The 16710-nt window shown below is 43.2% G+C and overlaps 2 protein-coding genes across 3 annotated transcripts in view; one reads left to right on the top strand and one right to left on the bottom strand.

Moving 5' to 3' along the window:
• amacr (alpha-methylacyl-CoA racemase) overlaps positions 1-16710 on the top strand; it is a 35587-nt gene that overhangs the window by 7437 nt on the left and 11440 nt on the right. The gene's annotated exons all lie outside the window — the stretch shown is intronic.
• Positions 117-15605, bottom strand: LOC127590995 (lysosome membrane protein 2-like). Its single transcript, XM_052050727.1, has 12 exons — positions 15234-15605; positions 9383-9540; positions 8544-8691; positions 8277-8468; positions 7640-7731; positions 7255-7374; positions 4422-4600; positions 3221-3339; positions 2467-2540; positions 2318-2369; positions 2093-2245; positions 117-2003 (listed from the first exon to the last, which is right to left on the bottom strand). Exons 1-12 carry the CDS (start codon positions 15354-15356, stop codon positions 1887-1889), a joined length of 1527 nt encoding a protein of 508 aa, XP_051906687.1. The 5' UTR covers positions 15357-15605; the 3' UTR covers positions 117-1886.

Raw genomic sequence — 16710 nt, 5'->3', positions numbered from 1 at the left:
CGTCAGGGACCTAAATCTGCCCCCTCGCTCTGTGGTCAACCCAGACCAAGAACTTGAGCAAAGGAGCTGTTCAACGGGACATACTGCCACCTGGTGAGCAGTAGTTAACATTGCACTGAGTTTTTAAACTTTTATTTCGTGTACACAGTCTAAACAAGTCAACGTTTCCCCCCCCCCCCCCAAAAAAATGGTTAGGATACATACAAGGTTATAACAATAACGAAAATATCATAAAGTACAATCTAATTTGGAAAATGGGCAGCGTTGTGCTTTGCGTTCAGTTTTTTTGAATATGGTAAATGGGCACACACAATAAAAGAGGTGATAGAATCCATGTGGCGACTGTGAACTTGGACTACAGGATGCACTCTCCATAAATCGTCATTATTATAATCACCTAACTCTAAATTATGAAATTATTAGAAAAAGGAAATAACTGGAAATTAAAACCCAATTAGCAAAGCATTGCAGTCCTTCAAATGTTACCACAAAAACAAGGGAGCACCACTCGAAAAAATAAAATATATATTTTTTAAACTGAGAATTTTCTGAACGACCATTTCTATGCTGGTGTGGTATTGAACATAGTAATGCCGCCCACGGGAGTTGTTCCTTAGTGGAGATGTAACTTGACCTCACGTGATACGACTTAACCTTAAATATGACTTTATTCTTGTAATATCGTGATTTATTATTATTTTTAACTCATGACAATTTTCAAATAAACAGACGTATAGTTTTTCAATTATGTTGCTCTTTTTCTGAACAAATTACGTTTTCTCTGAAGTTTATGAAAACGAGATTAGTTTAGGCCGCAAAATAACAACATGCACTTGGGGTGGCCTAGAGCCTATTTGTCTTTGTGCAAAGGTGCAGGGTTCCATTCCGGCTCCGGCCTTCCTCTGTGCCTGCATGTTTTGTTTTGTTTTGTTTTGTTTTTTCCGGACACACTGTTTTCCTTCCACATTCCAAAAAACTTGCATGGGAGCATGTTTTTGGGAATGTGGGAACACTCAAAATTGTCCCCAGGATGTGATTGTGCATGCGAATGGTTATTTGTCTATGAGTGACACTGCGATTGGCCTTGTGGACTCCGCCGATTGCCCCAAATCAGCTGGGCTCTACTGCATCCCTTGTGAGGAAAAGCGTTTTGGAAAATGAATGCGTGGATGCTTTGAACAGTGCAAAAGGGGGTTCATACCCAGGCTCGGTTACAGATTTGATCAGACGGCTCAAAGTGGGAAAATGCCACTTCCACTCTGTCCTCCATTTTGGGTCAGTGCTGTTTGTACAGAACAACGATACAGAAAATGGCACTTTTTTTTCCCGATCGAACTGTTGACCCACTCTAGCAGACCTGAAGTTCTTCATTTGGATACTTTCTACATGAACATTTACAGCAAGACAAAAAAAACATACTGTATGAGAAGGACTTTCTTATTTTACAAAATGTACAGTTTTTCTTTTTTTTTAATAGGTCTAAAGTTTATCCCAGTGAAAAATTTTGAGCCTCTCCAAATACTGTCATCAAACAAAGATGCTTTTCAGGCACAAGAATCACATTTTGTAACATTTAGTTGTAATTACGTGGCTTAATACTGACAACTGGTCTTCGTTTTCCATCCTTTTCTTGGCTCTCGGAAGAAAAATAAAATCTGTGCCTAAAACTAATCTCAACCTCATTTTAACCATGTTTGTTTTAATCGCACCTCATGACGTTTTCATCTATCATTGGTAGACTCGTTAACTCTGCAAACAAACAAGGAAATGTGTTTTCTCTGACAAATTAGTTCCAGCGGGTGAGGTGGGATGGACAGACGGGGTCATTTGCAGTGTATTTTGTCGATTTAAAAAAAAAAAAATTAAAAAATTGACTGCTGGCTTGCTCAAGCTTGCGCGTCCACCTTGGGCGTCAGGCCGATGTACGTTCCATTTTGAGGGTCTTCTTTTTCTTTTTCCTTTTCGCTCACCGGAGAGTAAGATGTGTTCTCCTCTGCGCTGTCCTGTAAGAAAAGTTTAATTTTTCAAAAGGCGACGTGACAAACAAAACGCACGGCAGCCAACAGAAAGTAACGTCGCTGCGGCTCCTCACCTTCTGCTTTCGCTCGCGTATCAGCAGGAGGGTCAGGACCAGCAGCATAATGGCGCCCAGAGCCACAAAGATAAGCGGGAAGTTGGAAACAACCTTAACAATCATCAGCAGCTTGTGAACTCTCGCCGCCGACGCCTCATCGATAACCACGCTCTGTTGAGACAATCCCAAACATGCGTCGATTCATCTGTACATCCGTACTAGAAGACTTGACAGGTTTCTCACCTCATTCAGGAACATGACGGGGAAGATGGTTTCGTTTAGGCCTTTAGTTTTCCTGAATGGCGTAGAAAGAATTTTGTGATTCCACACATTAAAAAATAAAATAAATAAAAGTGCACACACACACACACACACACACACACAACACTTACGCGAATGTGGGTATCCTATTGATTAGGATGTTGATCTGCGCCCTCTTGTTGGCACGTACAATTATGCCGGTGGTCTGTAAAAAGAAAAGAGTCCAGTTTGCCATCCCCCAGTTATCGCTTTTGCAGCGTGAAAATAATGGAAGGGCTGAACAAAAACATGACGGTACTCAAGCATGCACTGTCGCCTGTGCGCCGCTAGATGGCAGAGTAGTGCAATTCCACCTCGTCTGCGCTAGAAATGTATCGTCCAACGAAAACGGTTGATTTAAAAATAAAATAAAATAAAATTGAAAAGATGTCTGACGACTCGCAATCGAAAAATAGCCTAAGACCGTGACTATGAACGGCCATAGAGAAGAAACAAGATCGAACTGTCGTTTGGGAAATGAGTTTAAACAATATTTAGTGATATTTTTTTCCCCCACTTTACATATTCGCTATATATCAAGAAAACTAATACTAAATTAAAGTAAAGCATTTCTGAAAAAAAAATTCAAACATCCCGCTCTAAAAAAACACAATTAAAACGAACTGAATAGAATAATCCCATTGTTAATAAAAGCCTGAAAGTGCATCGACGAACGCGGCTCTCCTGGGGCTGTTACAGTATCTTACTTGCTCAATTTTGTTTGTTTTCCTCATCTTGTAACAAAACTCAAATTCGTCCAAGTGACTGCTTGTAACTTAATAAACCAGTGCCAGTTAGGGTGACCCTACATCAGGGGGCGCCAGACTATTTTTAGTCTTGTCCTACCGGGTTTAGGTCGAGGTAGGTTTGGTGATGAATTCTCTCGGGCGACATTCCTTCGATCGCTGCCACATATTTGGAATCTCCGAGATAGAAATGAGGGAAAGAGGCCACGACTGGAGCACCTGGAGAAACGAGAAGGGAAATAACTCAATTTAGCGGATGTTATCAGTTTTTGTATTTTGTACTCCGTGGACATACTTTAGCTTGGGCATCAATGACGCCTGTTGTTTGAACTCGAAACGCAAATAGTGTCGATGCATTCATAACACAAAAAAATTAATATGTTTAAAAGAAAAAATTGTTATACAACAAAACTCTACCAATGTTAAGATTGTATCGGACTTGTGTCTCGGGACAGCGAGCTACTTGAAGTCACAAAAGAAACAATAGGTTGAGAAGTGCACGTTGATGCCGATGTCGAACTAATTAGTGATATCCACATGTATAATCTCGCTACTCCCACTCGGTTCCTTCCACTTATTGTCAACAAGAGACATTGCGATCCGATGATGGAGTCCACCCGGGCCGTTTCAAGCATGAAACGCAACACTGAGTGAGGTTAACTTGGCTGGTCTCCACTGCTAAATTCTGAAACGTGCGCCATCGCACAAAAAATGGCGTTGCACATAAGTCTGCCTGCGGTGGGGCTAAGAGCTCATGATGTGGGGCAGGGGTGAGCATTTTCCTGCTCGGTGTTTGGCAACAGCCCTCGGACAACCGCCAAGGTCACTGCAGTGCACACACACACACGCACACACATTCTTACTTGTAGACTCAAATGACACCTGACCTTAGACGGTTGGAAAAAGCTCCCCATAAATAAAGCTGTATTGTATTGTATTCCCCTTAGCGTAGCTCCATCTAGTGGATGCATAACACAACCGCAGCCACTATTGTAGCTTCTATTTTATGCACATTATAATGCGGTGCGCCCCATATATGAAAACGGTTTTAAAACAGGCCATTCGTTGAAGGTGTGTCTTATTGTGCGGATAATACAGTAAATACAATTCTCACAAATGTCATATGGTACAATTCACCGCAATTATCATTTCTTATAATTCACTTCAATTATAGTAAGAGTCACTCCAATTGCAATCTGACATCTGATTCTCCAGGTTGCCGGGGACGCGCGGCGTGATTTCCGTCTTCTGTTTACGCAACCGAGCATGAAACGATCATAAACTGAGCTACGGTCGTTTACCTTTCCGACAAGGACTGACTTTGAGCAGGCCCGTTCCCAGGCACTGCTGCGGGGTGACGCAGAAACCCTCGTTGTCCGGGTTCTCTTCTTTGCTGGCCAGGACGGAACGCGGCGGCGTGTAGCGGTATGCCGGGATCCCTCTCACCTCTACGTCCTTCTCGAAATCCATGTAGATGGTCCTGTGCAGCCAATAAATTTAAGGAGTGAGGTTCCTCTTGACTTGTAAATTTGGCAGGATGTCCGCATTTCACTTTGATACCATTGAGGGCAGGGGTTTTCGCGATCACATTTCAGGGAATCTGTAGTTGCTGCTCGCCCAACACCCCCCGGGGGGCCCCACAACTCCCCTCCTTCTTAATATGCCAATCCTTTCTTTGAACAGCGTCAAAGGATTTTATTACTTCCTCTATAGATGGCATCATTAACCGCCGCGGTAGTTTATGGCTTTTTAACATTCACCCTGGAGAAAGTTGAAAGTCTGCTTATTAGCCGCCTGAATTACTGCATGGCAGGTCCACTTATGCAGCTGTCAAAGCGAGAATTTGAAATGATGAAAAGATAGAAAGCCCACGTAGATCAAATCCAACTTTCAGCACCATCGATGAAGTCCGGTAAACGCATTGAGGTTGTTATTATGGTGACTTCTGAGAGAGTCGCAGTGTGTTGCACAGTTCCCAGGGAATCCTGATGCTTCTCAGTCGGAACAAAAGAGTCCATACAGTGTTTGCCAGTGTACAACAATACTCTAACGGCCTTTCCCTTGACCTTTGCGAGAGACACCAAGAGGGGTGGAAAACAAGAAAGGCCCCAGGCATAGCTGCGAGAAGAGAATTTGGAAAACGATCCTTTTGGAAATACATTGAGGAGATTTAAAAGACGAGCAGTGAGTACAGCGGAGCAGCGGATTTCCTCTTGACAAATTCACCTATGCTCCTATTTGCTCCAAAACTCACCTATTTGCATATTTTCTATTTACATTCCGAGATTCCACAAGATGGCGCCAAAATGCACCAAGGAGTGGCACCTAAATTTCGTTGTATGTAATACAGTGACAATAAAGGCGATAGTTGCACTTGAAGGAAAATACATGCATACATACGAAAGTTGATGTTTGTATGTCTGAGAAGTTTAGCCTGGGTTGTTGGTCAAAGTTGGAGAGTCTTCGCTGCATGCGTGTGTATTTACTGGCGCATTAAAAAAATTATGATATACTTTGGAAAGCCTTATTTTTTTAGCGAAAATATGAATTGAATTAAAAAATATTTGGGGTGGAGGGGGAGAGGGAGTGGCCAGTTACTCGCGGTTGTAAGCTAGGGCTAACTCTAGCCTGAATTTCATGGCGCCATAGGCTTACGCTCACCGACACTTGGGCAGTAGTAATGTCATCATTATTGTAAAAATTTGTAAAATATCATTTCAAACTGTAAATACTAATCGAACACATAAAAACGGCAGTAATGATAAATCCAGTGGATTTTTACAGTCTAATTGCTGATTATTATATTTTGATGTGTTGTCACAAAAACCTCTTTTCAATTTACTCTATAGAGAAATGAATTAGAATTGATGACTTTATATCGCGGGCCCATTTCCTATCATTCAGTCGGGTTAACGTTTGCCTGGTGGGATAGGGGGGGGGCGAGGTTCTGCTGTATCTGGAAGAAACGGCCGCAGTGGGGAGAGTGATTTATGTCCAGGGCAACCAAAAGACAAGCCAGCTATTGAACAAGTCGCACCTGTCTGCACTTCATCAACATCTCGAGGCTTTTGTGGCTCAGCTTTCAGTACGAAGGCCAAAAAGTTACAAATGGGAATTGTCGTTTATTTATTCATACGCCTTCCCCCACTCCCTCCGAAAAAAAAAACATTTTTCCAGATGTCAATTTAAATACATGTTTTAAAAGCACAATCGGTAGCCAAACTTTGCTCGTGTGAAATCTGTCCGCGCCAGGACAAAGGGGGCATTTCCTCTCATGTAAGAGTCAAAAGGATAGGAAACGGATGCGACAGCGATACCCTTTAGTTCCCGTAACACGTCGCCTGCGTGAAGCCACAATGAGTTGAGTAAGTGGGTGAAAGTGTTTTGAAAACATGTGGGACAAGGGAGGGTGGTCAACGACACGCGCCTGGACTGGGCCAAAGGTAAAACGCCCACAGATTCTTTCCACATGCGACAAAGAGTTTTGGAGGTGAAGGTTAAATTACGGGATGGCTATCATACAGCGGACGGATTGGCACAACTTCAGCGGTCAAGCTTGCCACGACTCCGGGTTAACTCCTCAATGTTATTGACATTTTATGAAACATGTCAAATAGTCAATATGATATCACCCCCCCACCACACACACACACACATATTCACAGGTTGCCCAGTCACCCATTTTTTTTTCCTTTTAAATTAAAACTCACCTAATCGCATTTTTTCTTAAATAACAAAGCCCTATATAAATATAAAGGATATATAGTAGTGAATGAAAAAAAATAAAAACACTTTCGCGAACTTGGTTTGGGCGCTTGATCGGATTCGTTGCATTGACCGTATTTGCCGCACTATCAATGGTTTATAATCCGATGTACCTTCTATATGGATCAATATTCTGATTTCTTGGTCATTGTATTTTAAATGTTTTGTAAAGCGCTTTTTTTTATAGCTGCAGCGGTTGTGAAAGCCCGATATAAATAAAGCTGTATTGTATTCCCTTTAGTTTAGCTTCATCTAGTGGATGCGTAGCGCAACTGCAGCCACTATTGTGAGGAGACAAATAATGGCGCCAATAGAAGTAAAAACGAAAGCCTCACAATTAAACACTGACAACGAGCGAGATGAAAATACCTGCAAAGGTCCGGGGTGAAAATATAAATGCGTTCGTCCTTTTTCAGTAGGGGATGAAAGGCACTTCCGTCGGACCCGTCGATGGTGTTGCTGTGATTGGAGTTCCAGAAGGTCAGCTGCCTGCAAAACATTTCCGAGACGTCCGTTTTCCGTTTTCATACCAGTTGCCATCGGTCATGTCGATGCCAGAAAATTGGAGAGAAGTGTTTGATGATACGGGTCGTAAAGAAGAACAAGCGTTAAGAGCTGAGGCCAAACATCCACCCCCCAAAAATAGATGAATAAATAAATAAATAACAAACCCAGACAGAATCGGCATCTATTTTGAGCAGATAGAAGTTGACGCAAGAAAGCTTCTGGCCAAAGTAAGGGAGGAATGCGTTACCTTTGACCTTTCCATGTTTCCACTCGGCCGTAATCCAAGTAATTCTGCTCCCCGGTGTGAAAGATGAATTCCCCATCGTTGGTTCCATTTTTCTGGGGAGCAGGGAGGACAAATCTTCATGTTCTGTATTTCCTCAAATATTGGCCATTGACGCCCACTTAAGACAAAAACCAAAACCACCTCCCTCAAGTGGATGTATCCTGTTTCCCATCTGAAAATATCTTTTTGGGTTGGTTCAAAATAACAGTTATGAACCGTATACTTGGTGTGATGCCCTCGCACGTGGGAAAGGAGAGCTGCGTGTATGTACTTTTCAGATCTTTGTTTACACAGGGATGGATTATCGACTTTTGTGGGCGGGTCTGGAGTAGTGCTGATCGATTTCGAGAAGGAAGCTAATTGTGATTAATTTTTTTCCCCCTGCAGAATATTGCAATTTCATGGTCGTTTTTTTTAAAGATCCTCTTACCATACTTTAAAAAAAAATCTAACAACAAATGAACCCAAAAACGAAGCCCTCCCAGATTTAAAAACTCCATCCACTCGTCTTCCTTTTCAAAGAATAAAAATAAATTAAATAAAATAATAATAAAAAATACATTTCGTCTCTTTTTAAATCAAGCAAATCTTTACCTACCCCGTACATAAGACCAAAAATCGTGTCCACTTCTGGACTCATTTGAGCGATTCGGGCCAGCAGGGGGTCCTCATAGCCCCACAGCAGTTCGTCCACGGTGCGAGTGGTGAACAATCCGCTTTTGAGCGTGTTCATCCAGACGGACACGATCGAGGATTTCCAGAAGCTCCCTTTGGCCTTGTTCATCACCGCCTACAAGGGAGGGAGGTGGACTTGAGCCGAGAGGACACGGTGGCCAATGGCTTGTCATCGTCGATCTTTCCTTACCCAAGCGGGTATATTAACAGTGACGATGTTATCCAACGCAGGGTCGCCAACAGACTTGTCTCTCAGGAAGACGAAGCTTTTCGTGTTGTATGCCGACACCATTTTGCCATCGTTCACCATGGTCACGTTGTCCTTGTACCTGTACTCTCTTTGCGTGACACAAAACGACACAAAAATGATTTGATATTTAAACAATTGGCACGCATTAAAAGCCAAAGAACCGACAGAGTGCTTGTTATTCAGAAAACGTCTCCTGAAAGTCTATGGTTCGACTTGGTCGTTACCGACCTCCGTCTCGGGGCAGGTTTTGGCCTCAAATTCTCAGTCTATCTTGATTTTGTCTCGACCTGCTTCTTGTCCATCAAAAAATACCTGGGGGGAAAAAAACGTGGCCTTGACTTGGTCTCAAGTCCTACGTATTGGTCTGCACTGTCTCAATTCATCAAAGTCTTGATCCTGACTTGAGCTTGTCTGGACTTTTGTTTAAACTCCTCAAAGCCTTCGGTCTTGACTGTCTCACCTACCATGGTCTTGTTCTTGACTTGTGCTCAACTGCTCAAAGATTGAGTTTCGTTCTGGACCTGGTCAGGACTCGTCAAAGTTCTTGACTTGTCCGGATCCGAACTCCTCAAGGTTTTGTGTCTTGGTCAAGACTTGGCTTCAACTTCTGAAAGACTTGTCCTTCACCTGCCTCGGTCTTGATCTTGACTCCTAAAGTCGAAATGTCCATTTCTAGGTTGGTCCTTGTCGCTAGACAATCACATTTTCTGGGGGGACTTCCAAGTAGCACACTTCAGATCAAGCATCAGTTATTCATATTTTAAAGTCTTGCACCCCACCTGTACGTGTAGGGTCCGACCTGGTTGACGACTGGCTTGGCCCCTGCAAGGAACTCATCCAAGTTGGTGACGTTGAAGAAGAAGTACTCCATGTAGACGGGAGGTGGCGGCCTCTTCCATGACTCAAACACGCGGCTTCCCTCCACCAAAACAATCTCCTGTTAAGACACCTTCAGTTAGCTGACAAACTCGGTAGTAACTCCAGACTGCGCCGGCGATCTGAATTTCAAGTGATTAACATTTCAAGTTAAGAAAAAGTGACCGCACATTTTTTAGTCTGGATGGCGTATTCCGAACAAAAACAGCCCAGAGAACAAAAACATCTTAAGGGGGACCACGAAGGGGTTCCTCTGTCTGACAAGTGCATTGGCCATGCACATGAATGGTATTAGGGGAGACCCCGCCATAGTTCCATTGTCAGACGGTTGCCATTGACTACGGGCGCTCAGGGAGAGAGAGAGTCACTGACAGATCATGTGATTCGTAAAGCCCAAGTTCTAATGGTTGCACGGGACTGCGACCTTAATGATCTGGGCCGCATTCCTCAGGCCTGAGCTCCAGAAGCAGCCTCCCGAAAGCCAAAACTCCCCAAAACGTTTTTACGCTTGCGGACAACGATCCCCGACGATTCACCGCGGGGTTCTTTTGAGGAATTGGCAAAACACGGGGGGGAAGGCGAGAAGGAAGAGAAGAGGGGGGTGTGGTGGAGGTTTAGTTTGTCTTTCAACCACACATGAGGTGGAAATCTCAGTTTGGCCTAGTTGTGTCAGTTTTGTTCAAAGTAGTGTATGGATGTAAATTAACCCCCCCAAAAAGGGAGAGTGGGCCAAAGTATCCCCAGCGTTCCGGGAGCCCTCCTCCTCTGGCTTTCCATTCTACTCATCCTCAGACGGACATTTCACAAAGTGGTCAAGGACAATAAAGCTGTCACCTTGGATTGAAGAGGGCAGAGCGTACTCTTTTCGGTCCGCTGTCCTTTCATGCTCTTTTTTTGTTGTTGTTGTTTTTCATCGCACTATTCAACATGGCCGCCCTCGCAGCATGCGACATGAAATAGCGCAAGGAAAACAGGAACAGAGAAGCCCTCTCATCTACGCCACTCCCCGATGGAAAACAAATGTAGCAGGTGAATAAGCAAATAGGCGTAGCGCGACGACTTTGATGTCGAGACGGGAGGAAAAACACAGGCATGAATAACGCACAGCCGCAGGATATTCTTTAAAATCTTCTCCGAAACAATGGAACATAAAGACTGTTTAACGTTGACGCTGTTATTTTGCGGCGGAGGGTTCCATAGACGAGTGCCTCCCAACCGTTCATGAGCCAAGGCGCCCATTTCACATGAGAAGATCTCTACGGTACACCACGAAAAATAATAAATAAAATGGCACAAAAATGTGGCTTTGATCGGCCTCAGATCTGCCGCAACTCCTCAAAGTAACGGTCTTCAGTTATTCTCGACCTGCCTATCTCAGTTCTGAATCTAGTCTCAAACCTTTAGCCCAGGCATGTCCAAAGTCCGGCCCGCGGGCCAAATCCGGCCCGCGGTCGAATTTCATCCGGCCCTCGGCCCCCGTCATAAAATCAGTGCCGTCTGGCCCGCAGGTTGGGCGCAATGGAACACGTGTTGCATTGACTGAGGTCTCGTAGACTGGTGAGTGATGTTTCATAGAGTACTGCTTCCCTCTAGTGGCTAAATGAGTAATAGCATTCACTAAATGAGTAATAGCATTTAGACACTAGAGGGCATCACTCACGAGTTAACAAGACATCACTCCGTGTTTATATTGACTGATATGTCATATTTCAAATGATCCTTGCAGTTGTGGATATGTGTATTGCATGTTAATTTCCCTGTTGTTCGAGTCAAAGGTTTTGTGACTATTGAAAAGTCATGGTGATACATTTTATATTTCAAAATCAATCAATTTGCGCTCAGGAGACTTCTGTTTAAGAAAAAGTCAAGTGAATAAACAGTTACATGTGATATACCTGTTTCAAATGAACCAAAAGAAATTCTTAAGATTGTTGAAATTCAAATAAAAATGGAAATGTGAAACAGACTGGCTTACTAAAATTTGCTGAACAATATTGTTGTTCAATGTAAAGAATGTCAGCCAAGGTCGGCCCCCCGACATTTTACCACATAAAATCTGGCCCCCTTGGCAAAAAGTTTGGACACCCCTGCTTTAGCCTATCTAAACCGGTCTTGGGTTCGACTTGGTGTGAAGTCGGTCTTAGTTTTGACTTGGCCTTGACCTGCTTCAGGTAAAACTGTCGCCCCCTGTTGTCTTGGGCTTGACTTGGTCTCAACCTGTCTTGTCTTGGTCGCAACTCCTGAATGTTTTGGTCTGGACGCGGTCTTAAATCCTCAAGTCTTGGTCTCAGCCCGCCTCACCTCACAGTCAGGTCGGATCTTGACTTGTTACTGACAGCCCGCATCGTTGGTCTCAACTCCTCAAAGTTTTGACTTGGCAACCTCCCTGATCTTGATCTGTACTTGCATCACGTCTGGAAGTTGTAAATTGTCCATTATCCTACCAAGGATTTAGTACCAAGGATCAAATTTCTGAACATTGAAAGCCGTCACGGCAACCAGCTCTGAAGTCAGAACCCACTCGTGAAAACGTATGAAAACGTATAATCCCAGCAGTCTCTTCATTTTGCGTAACTGTCGTGGGGGGCTTTTTGTGTAGGACTGACAGTTTCATAGTTTTCCGATGTGAAAGCGGATTAAGCGTGGGTACCAAATGCACGGTCCACCTCTGGAACTCAAAACCTTCCTGGCATTTAAGCCGGATCTGTGTACCAGTAGCAATATAAAGTGGTCCACATTCTTGACCAATTTCCATAATCATACCCTCATATTCAACACCTAGCAACAACCCGCATTCATGTCCAAGTGGCAACCCACTGCACTATTTCCACCATTATCACCCCCTGATGGGGAGGGGAGGAGGAGGGGGGGGGATGAGATTGGAATCGATGCTTTGCCAAGGAATTTCTTTCAAGTAGAAAGATTGAGATCTGAACGTTTGCTTTCATGTGTCAATCAACCGACAAGTAACGAGCCCATTTAATGGGACATTAAAGGAACCATTTGGGGTCGAAACCTCCCTTTCCGAGGACACAGAACTAAGTAGCCTACTTCCTGAGGAAATTAAAACGTGACTTTGACGTGCACTTTTTTTTTCAACTCCACCCCCCCCCCTCCATTTTAACCCTTTGGTGCACAAATAATGATAAGCTGTCCACTGTAGTGAGCGCTGTCCCTGTAAGGGGTTAATGTCGATGCACGAGAAAGGTGGAAGACTGCAGTGGTTGATTATTTAGACTGAAATTAGCCAAATAATTTGATTTCGTGCCTAATGTAGCCACTTGGACGCCATTTTTTTAAAAAAACTCATTCACTCCCAAAGACGTTTCTAAACGTCTTTTCAGACTTGGTCTAAAATTGGCTGGTACTGAATGAGTTATAGAATTCTGCCATGTGTGGAATTGATTGTTTAATGTTGACTTGCCTTATGTTCTTCAAGTTTTGGGTCTTGACTCGGTCTCATTTCGTCCCGGACGTGACTTGGTCTAGAGTCCTCAACCTCTTGGTCTTGACCTGATGTCATCCTCCAGAAAGTCTTGGTCTTGAACTACCTTAAATCTTTCATGGCTAATTTCGGAAAATAATATGCCTTCTATTCTCCATTCCGTACAGTATCCAAAGTTTTTAATACTGGGGGCTTTGCAGACCGTGACCCAAATTTGTGCACGAGTCTGAAGGTACTGCAGTCATAATAATAGTTGATATTTGCCTTAAATATGAAACAATCGGATGAAACAAAGGTTGCTACGGCGATAGGCGAGTGCTCCGCTTTGTACGTCGATGCTTCCTATGTTGGAATCATCAAGAACAGACCAGCCCATGGATATCCTTGACGCAAACAAAGTGACTGCGATCGACGCCTTGATGGTATTTCTGAGAATATGAATGAAGGAGAATTGCAGAACACTGCAAAAAAAATATTTTCCTTTCAGTTTGCACGAAGCAGCTGACTGCGCGTGCTTTGATATCATGTGTTAAAAACACCAATACCACAAATAAAAACCATTGGTGGCCCCTCCGCCCCCTGCAAAATTATTCCTGGACACGCAAATTCTCTGACCTGCGGACGTCATCATAAAGCAAAAGGAACTGCGAATAATCTGTCCGAACCATCGCTTTTAATTTCTTTTTGTTTCTCTCTCACACTTTGAGTTTCAAATTTCCATCGTTAGTTAATGGCTTGAAAACAACTGCAAAGTGATGACTGCTGTGTTTTTGAGATGAGTGTATTTTTGATAATGTTTTCTGGGAAGTACAAGTGCGCTCTTTTGGTTCTCAGTGACAATATGCAAAAAAAAAAAAAAACCCGGCCACAAAAGTCTCACAAAACTCTTTTTGCTTATGAAGGACTTGAAAAGCAGTCCGACATAGGTCAAGATATGCTCATCACCATTCACACGTGTTTTTTTTTCATGGAAAATATTCCCAGCAATTTGGTGCTTTTTTAAAAAAAAAATTTTTTTTTTTTTTATAGGAAAACTAGTTCGGTCGTTCGTACAACAAAATACACTTTAAGTAGAATTTTCAATTGTCTGTGCTTTTTTTGTTTTGTTTGTTTTTTTGTTTTTTTTGGGGGGGGGGGCAGCTTGACCTGACATCACTTTTGTCATTCGAATGAATGGGGTTTTTCTCCTTAAAGATAGTGATAGAGATACGCTGGAGACTTGCAAAAATTTGCAACAGAATTGCAACAGACATCTGGAACTCCCAGTTTGAGATTTCTGCAAGGTCATTTAGACCAGTCATAGTTCCACGTGCAGATATTTAAGAAGCCGCACTTAAACCATCTTGAATTCAAGATATCGTGAACTGTATTTATCCCAAGCCAAAATAAAGACATCTGTAACGAATAAGCCCATAAACAGACGCGCTTGGCAAAAATGGCATCTTTTTTTCAGTTTATTTTTTGCAATAATTTTATATTTACTGTGAGTGAAAAAACAAATATGCACATTTTGCCATGTATCTTTTTTGTGTTTGCTTCTATTTCGCTTTTTGTTTCATTCTGCTGTTTACGCCTAATGAGAACAGTTCTCAAATGCCCAAAAAATAAAAACCGTTTTTTCAATACCAGAAAATGACTTTTTATACCTGGCGGCACGGTGAACCAACGGTTAGCACGGCGGCCTCACAGTGCAGAGGTGCAGGGTTCTATTCCCGCTTTGGCCTCACTGTGTGCAATTTGCATGTTCTCTCTCCTGTGCCTGCGTCGGTTTTCTCCGGGTCCTCCAGTTTCCTCCCACATTCCAAAAACATGCATGGGAGGTTGATTGGGCACTCCTTAATTGTCCCTAAGCGTGATTGTGAGCGCGAATAGTTGTTCCTCTATGTGTACACTGTGATTGGCTGGCGGCCAGTGCACGGTGTACCCCTCCTATGCCCGAAGATAGCAGGGATGGATGGATATTTAAGCACAGCAAACGCCATACAGTTCAAATATTTAACAGAAGTCATAATTCTACAACGTGGCTTCAAGCAACATTTTCTAAGAGTCTTTAAGTGCTTGATATATACAGTATCTATATATATATATATTTTTTTTTTTTTACAGAAGTGCATGGATCTGATGATTGCTCTCTGCCGGAACACAGTCACCTCACTTGTCAACCGTCAACTGTCATCCGCATAGCGGACATAAATAGCATAGCGGAAATAAATGCAGGGCAGCGTGGTAAAGTACCTCATGCAAAACACACGCACACACACACACACACACGAGAGAGGGGGAAAAAAGTGGACGCTTGTTTTGTATACCTTCTTGAGACGGTTGTACATCAGCTTGCGGAAAGCCTGGGAGGCGGTCAGGCCGATGCCCACGATGAGCAGGATGGCGCTAATGACGCCCACCGCGTAGATCGCGCACGACCTCCTCGTCATGCTCGCAGGTGGAGACGTCAACCAAAAAAAAAAAATTCCCCCAATCCCCCCTCCCACCACAAAAAAAAGTTTTTCCTTCAGAAAAAAAAAGCCCGGGAAAAGTTTCTGGACGTTTTGCAACTCTAGGCGTGCAGTTTACTTAATCACCGCGGAGGATCTCGCCACGGCACAAAGACCTTAAAAGTGGGTTCATAAAAAGTGAGGCCCCGCTTATTTGTATGGCGGGCAGAGTCTGGCTAAGCGAGCGCCCATTGGCTACGCGGGAACGCGCGAGAGTCTCGAGCGCGTTTTGAAGTTCCCATCCCACTTTGTACAACCCCACCCCCCACCCACATAGCCGCCGCCCCCCCCCACCCCCCCAGCTTGTGAGTCCGCGCCCTCCTCCCAACCCAAACAAGGATAAGAGGGGCCCTCTTGTGTTGATCCCCATAACAAGGAAACGTTACACACAACACAAGACTCCCCATTGTCATCGCAATACACTTGAGAGTACAAGTTTGGCTATGATACATTTACTGCACAGAATGGGATCCAAAACTTTTTTTTCTTTTTTTTTTTTTCTTTAAATAGTGCTTGCTCTGGTGAGCTGTTTGAGCGAGAGAGGCAGCTGTCCGCCGTGGTCTTGTGCCAAGTTTTCATCCTAACCTAAACAACGACGGGTAATAAAAATAAATCAGAAATAACCACATAATGTGTTTTTTTTCCTAGTCCAAAGGGCTCTCTTGTTAAAAAAAATACCATTCAAGGGCGGCACAAACTGCTGACCCAGAAACCAACAAAGTATTTTTTTTCGCACTCAAAATTTTGATATTATTGCTGTACTGTGTTTGTCCTGCATATCGTTCCAAATCAGCAACAAAAAACAAAAAAATAAATCGGCTACTTGCAGTATAGTACAGTATAGGGCAGTAGAAGACCCAGTGGAAGTGCAACATAGACACTTGTGCCATTTAGAGGCGACTGCTGATATTACAACTTAAAACTACAGTTTTAAGTTGTAATACAGACCTTGCATTTTCGTAATTCTGTACAGATTTTTTTCCTTTTTTTTCTCTATTTGTGATTTTTCTCCTTTTTTTCTGGGACCACACAAAGTCTGGAGCCTTACTTGCTTTGTACTGAGCAAGTGGGGGGAAAAAAAAGTGAAACTTATGACCTTTATCTCATCGAAGGCGCTGCTAGTCCATTTCATTTCTTTCCTCTCTTTATGACTCATCTTGTGAGTGGTATGAATCACAGATTTTATGAAAGTTGAGATCTTATCAAATGTGTTTAAAGGTGAAAGGATACAGCCTTGAGGTGACCCGGTCCACATGGTGTCATTAAAACCTGACCCACTGGGCTTTGTTCCCAG

Source organism: Hippocampus zosterae, chromosome 18, assembly GCF_025434085.1.
Source record: "Hippocampus zosterae strain Florida chromosome 18, ASM2543408v3, whole genome shotgun sequence".
In the NCBI taxonomy this organism is placed as follows: domain Eukaryota; kingdom Metazoa; phylum Chordata; class Actinopteri; order Syngnathiformes; family Syngnathidae; genus Hippocampus; species Hippocampus zosterae.
This window is presented reverse-complemented; position numbering and strand designations above follow the sequence as displayed.

Coding starts and splice junctions, on each gene's coding strand:
- LOC127590995 (XM_052050727.1), bottom strand. CDS start 15,356: ATGACGAGGAGGTCGTGCGCGATCTACGCGGTGGGCGTCATTAGCGCC. Junction 9,541..15,233: donor TGTACAACCGTCTCAAGAAG/GTATACAAAACA, acceptor GTGTCTTAACAG/GAGATTGTTTTGGTGGAGGG. Junction 2,541..3,220: donor CCTACCTCGACCTAAACCCG/GTAGGACAAGAC, acceptor TTCTTTTTACAG/ACCACCGGCATAATTGTACG.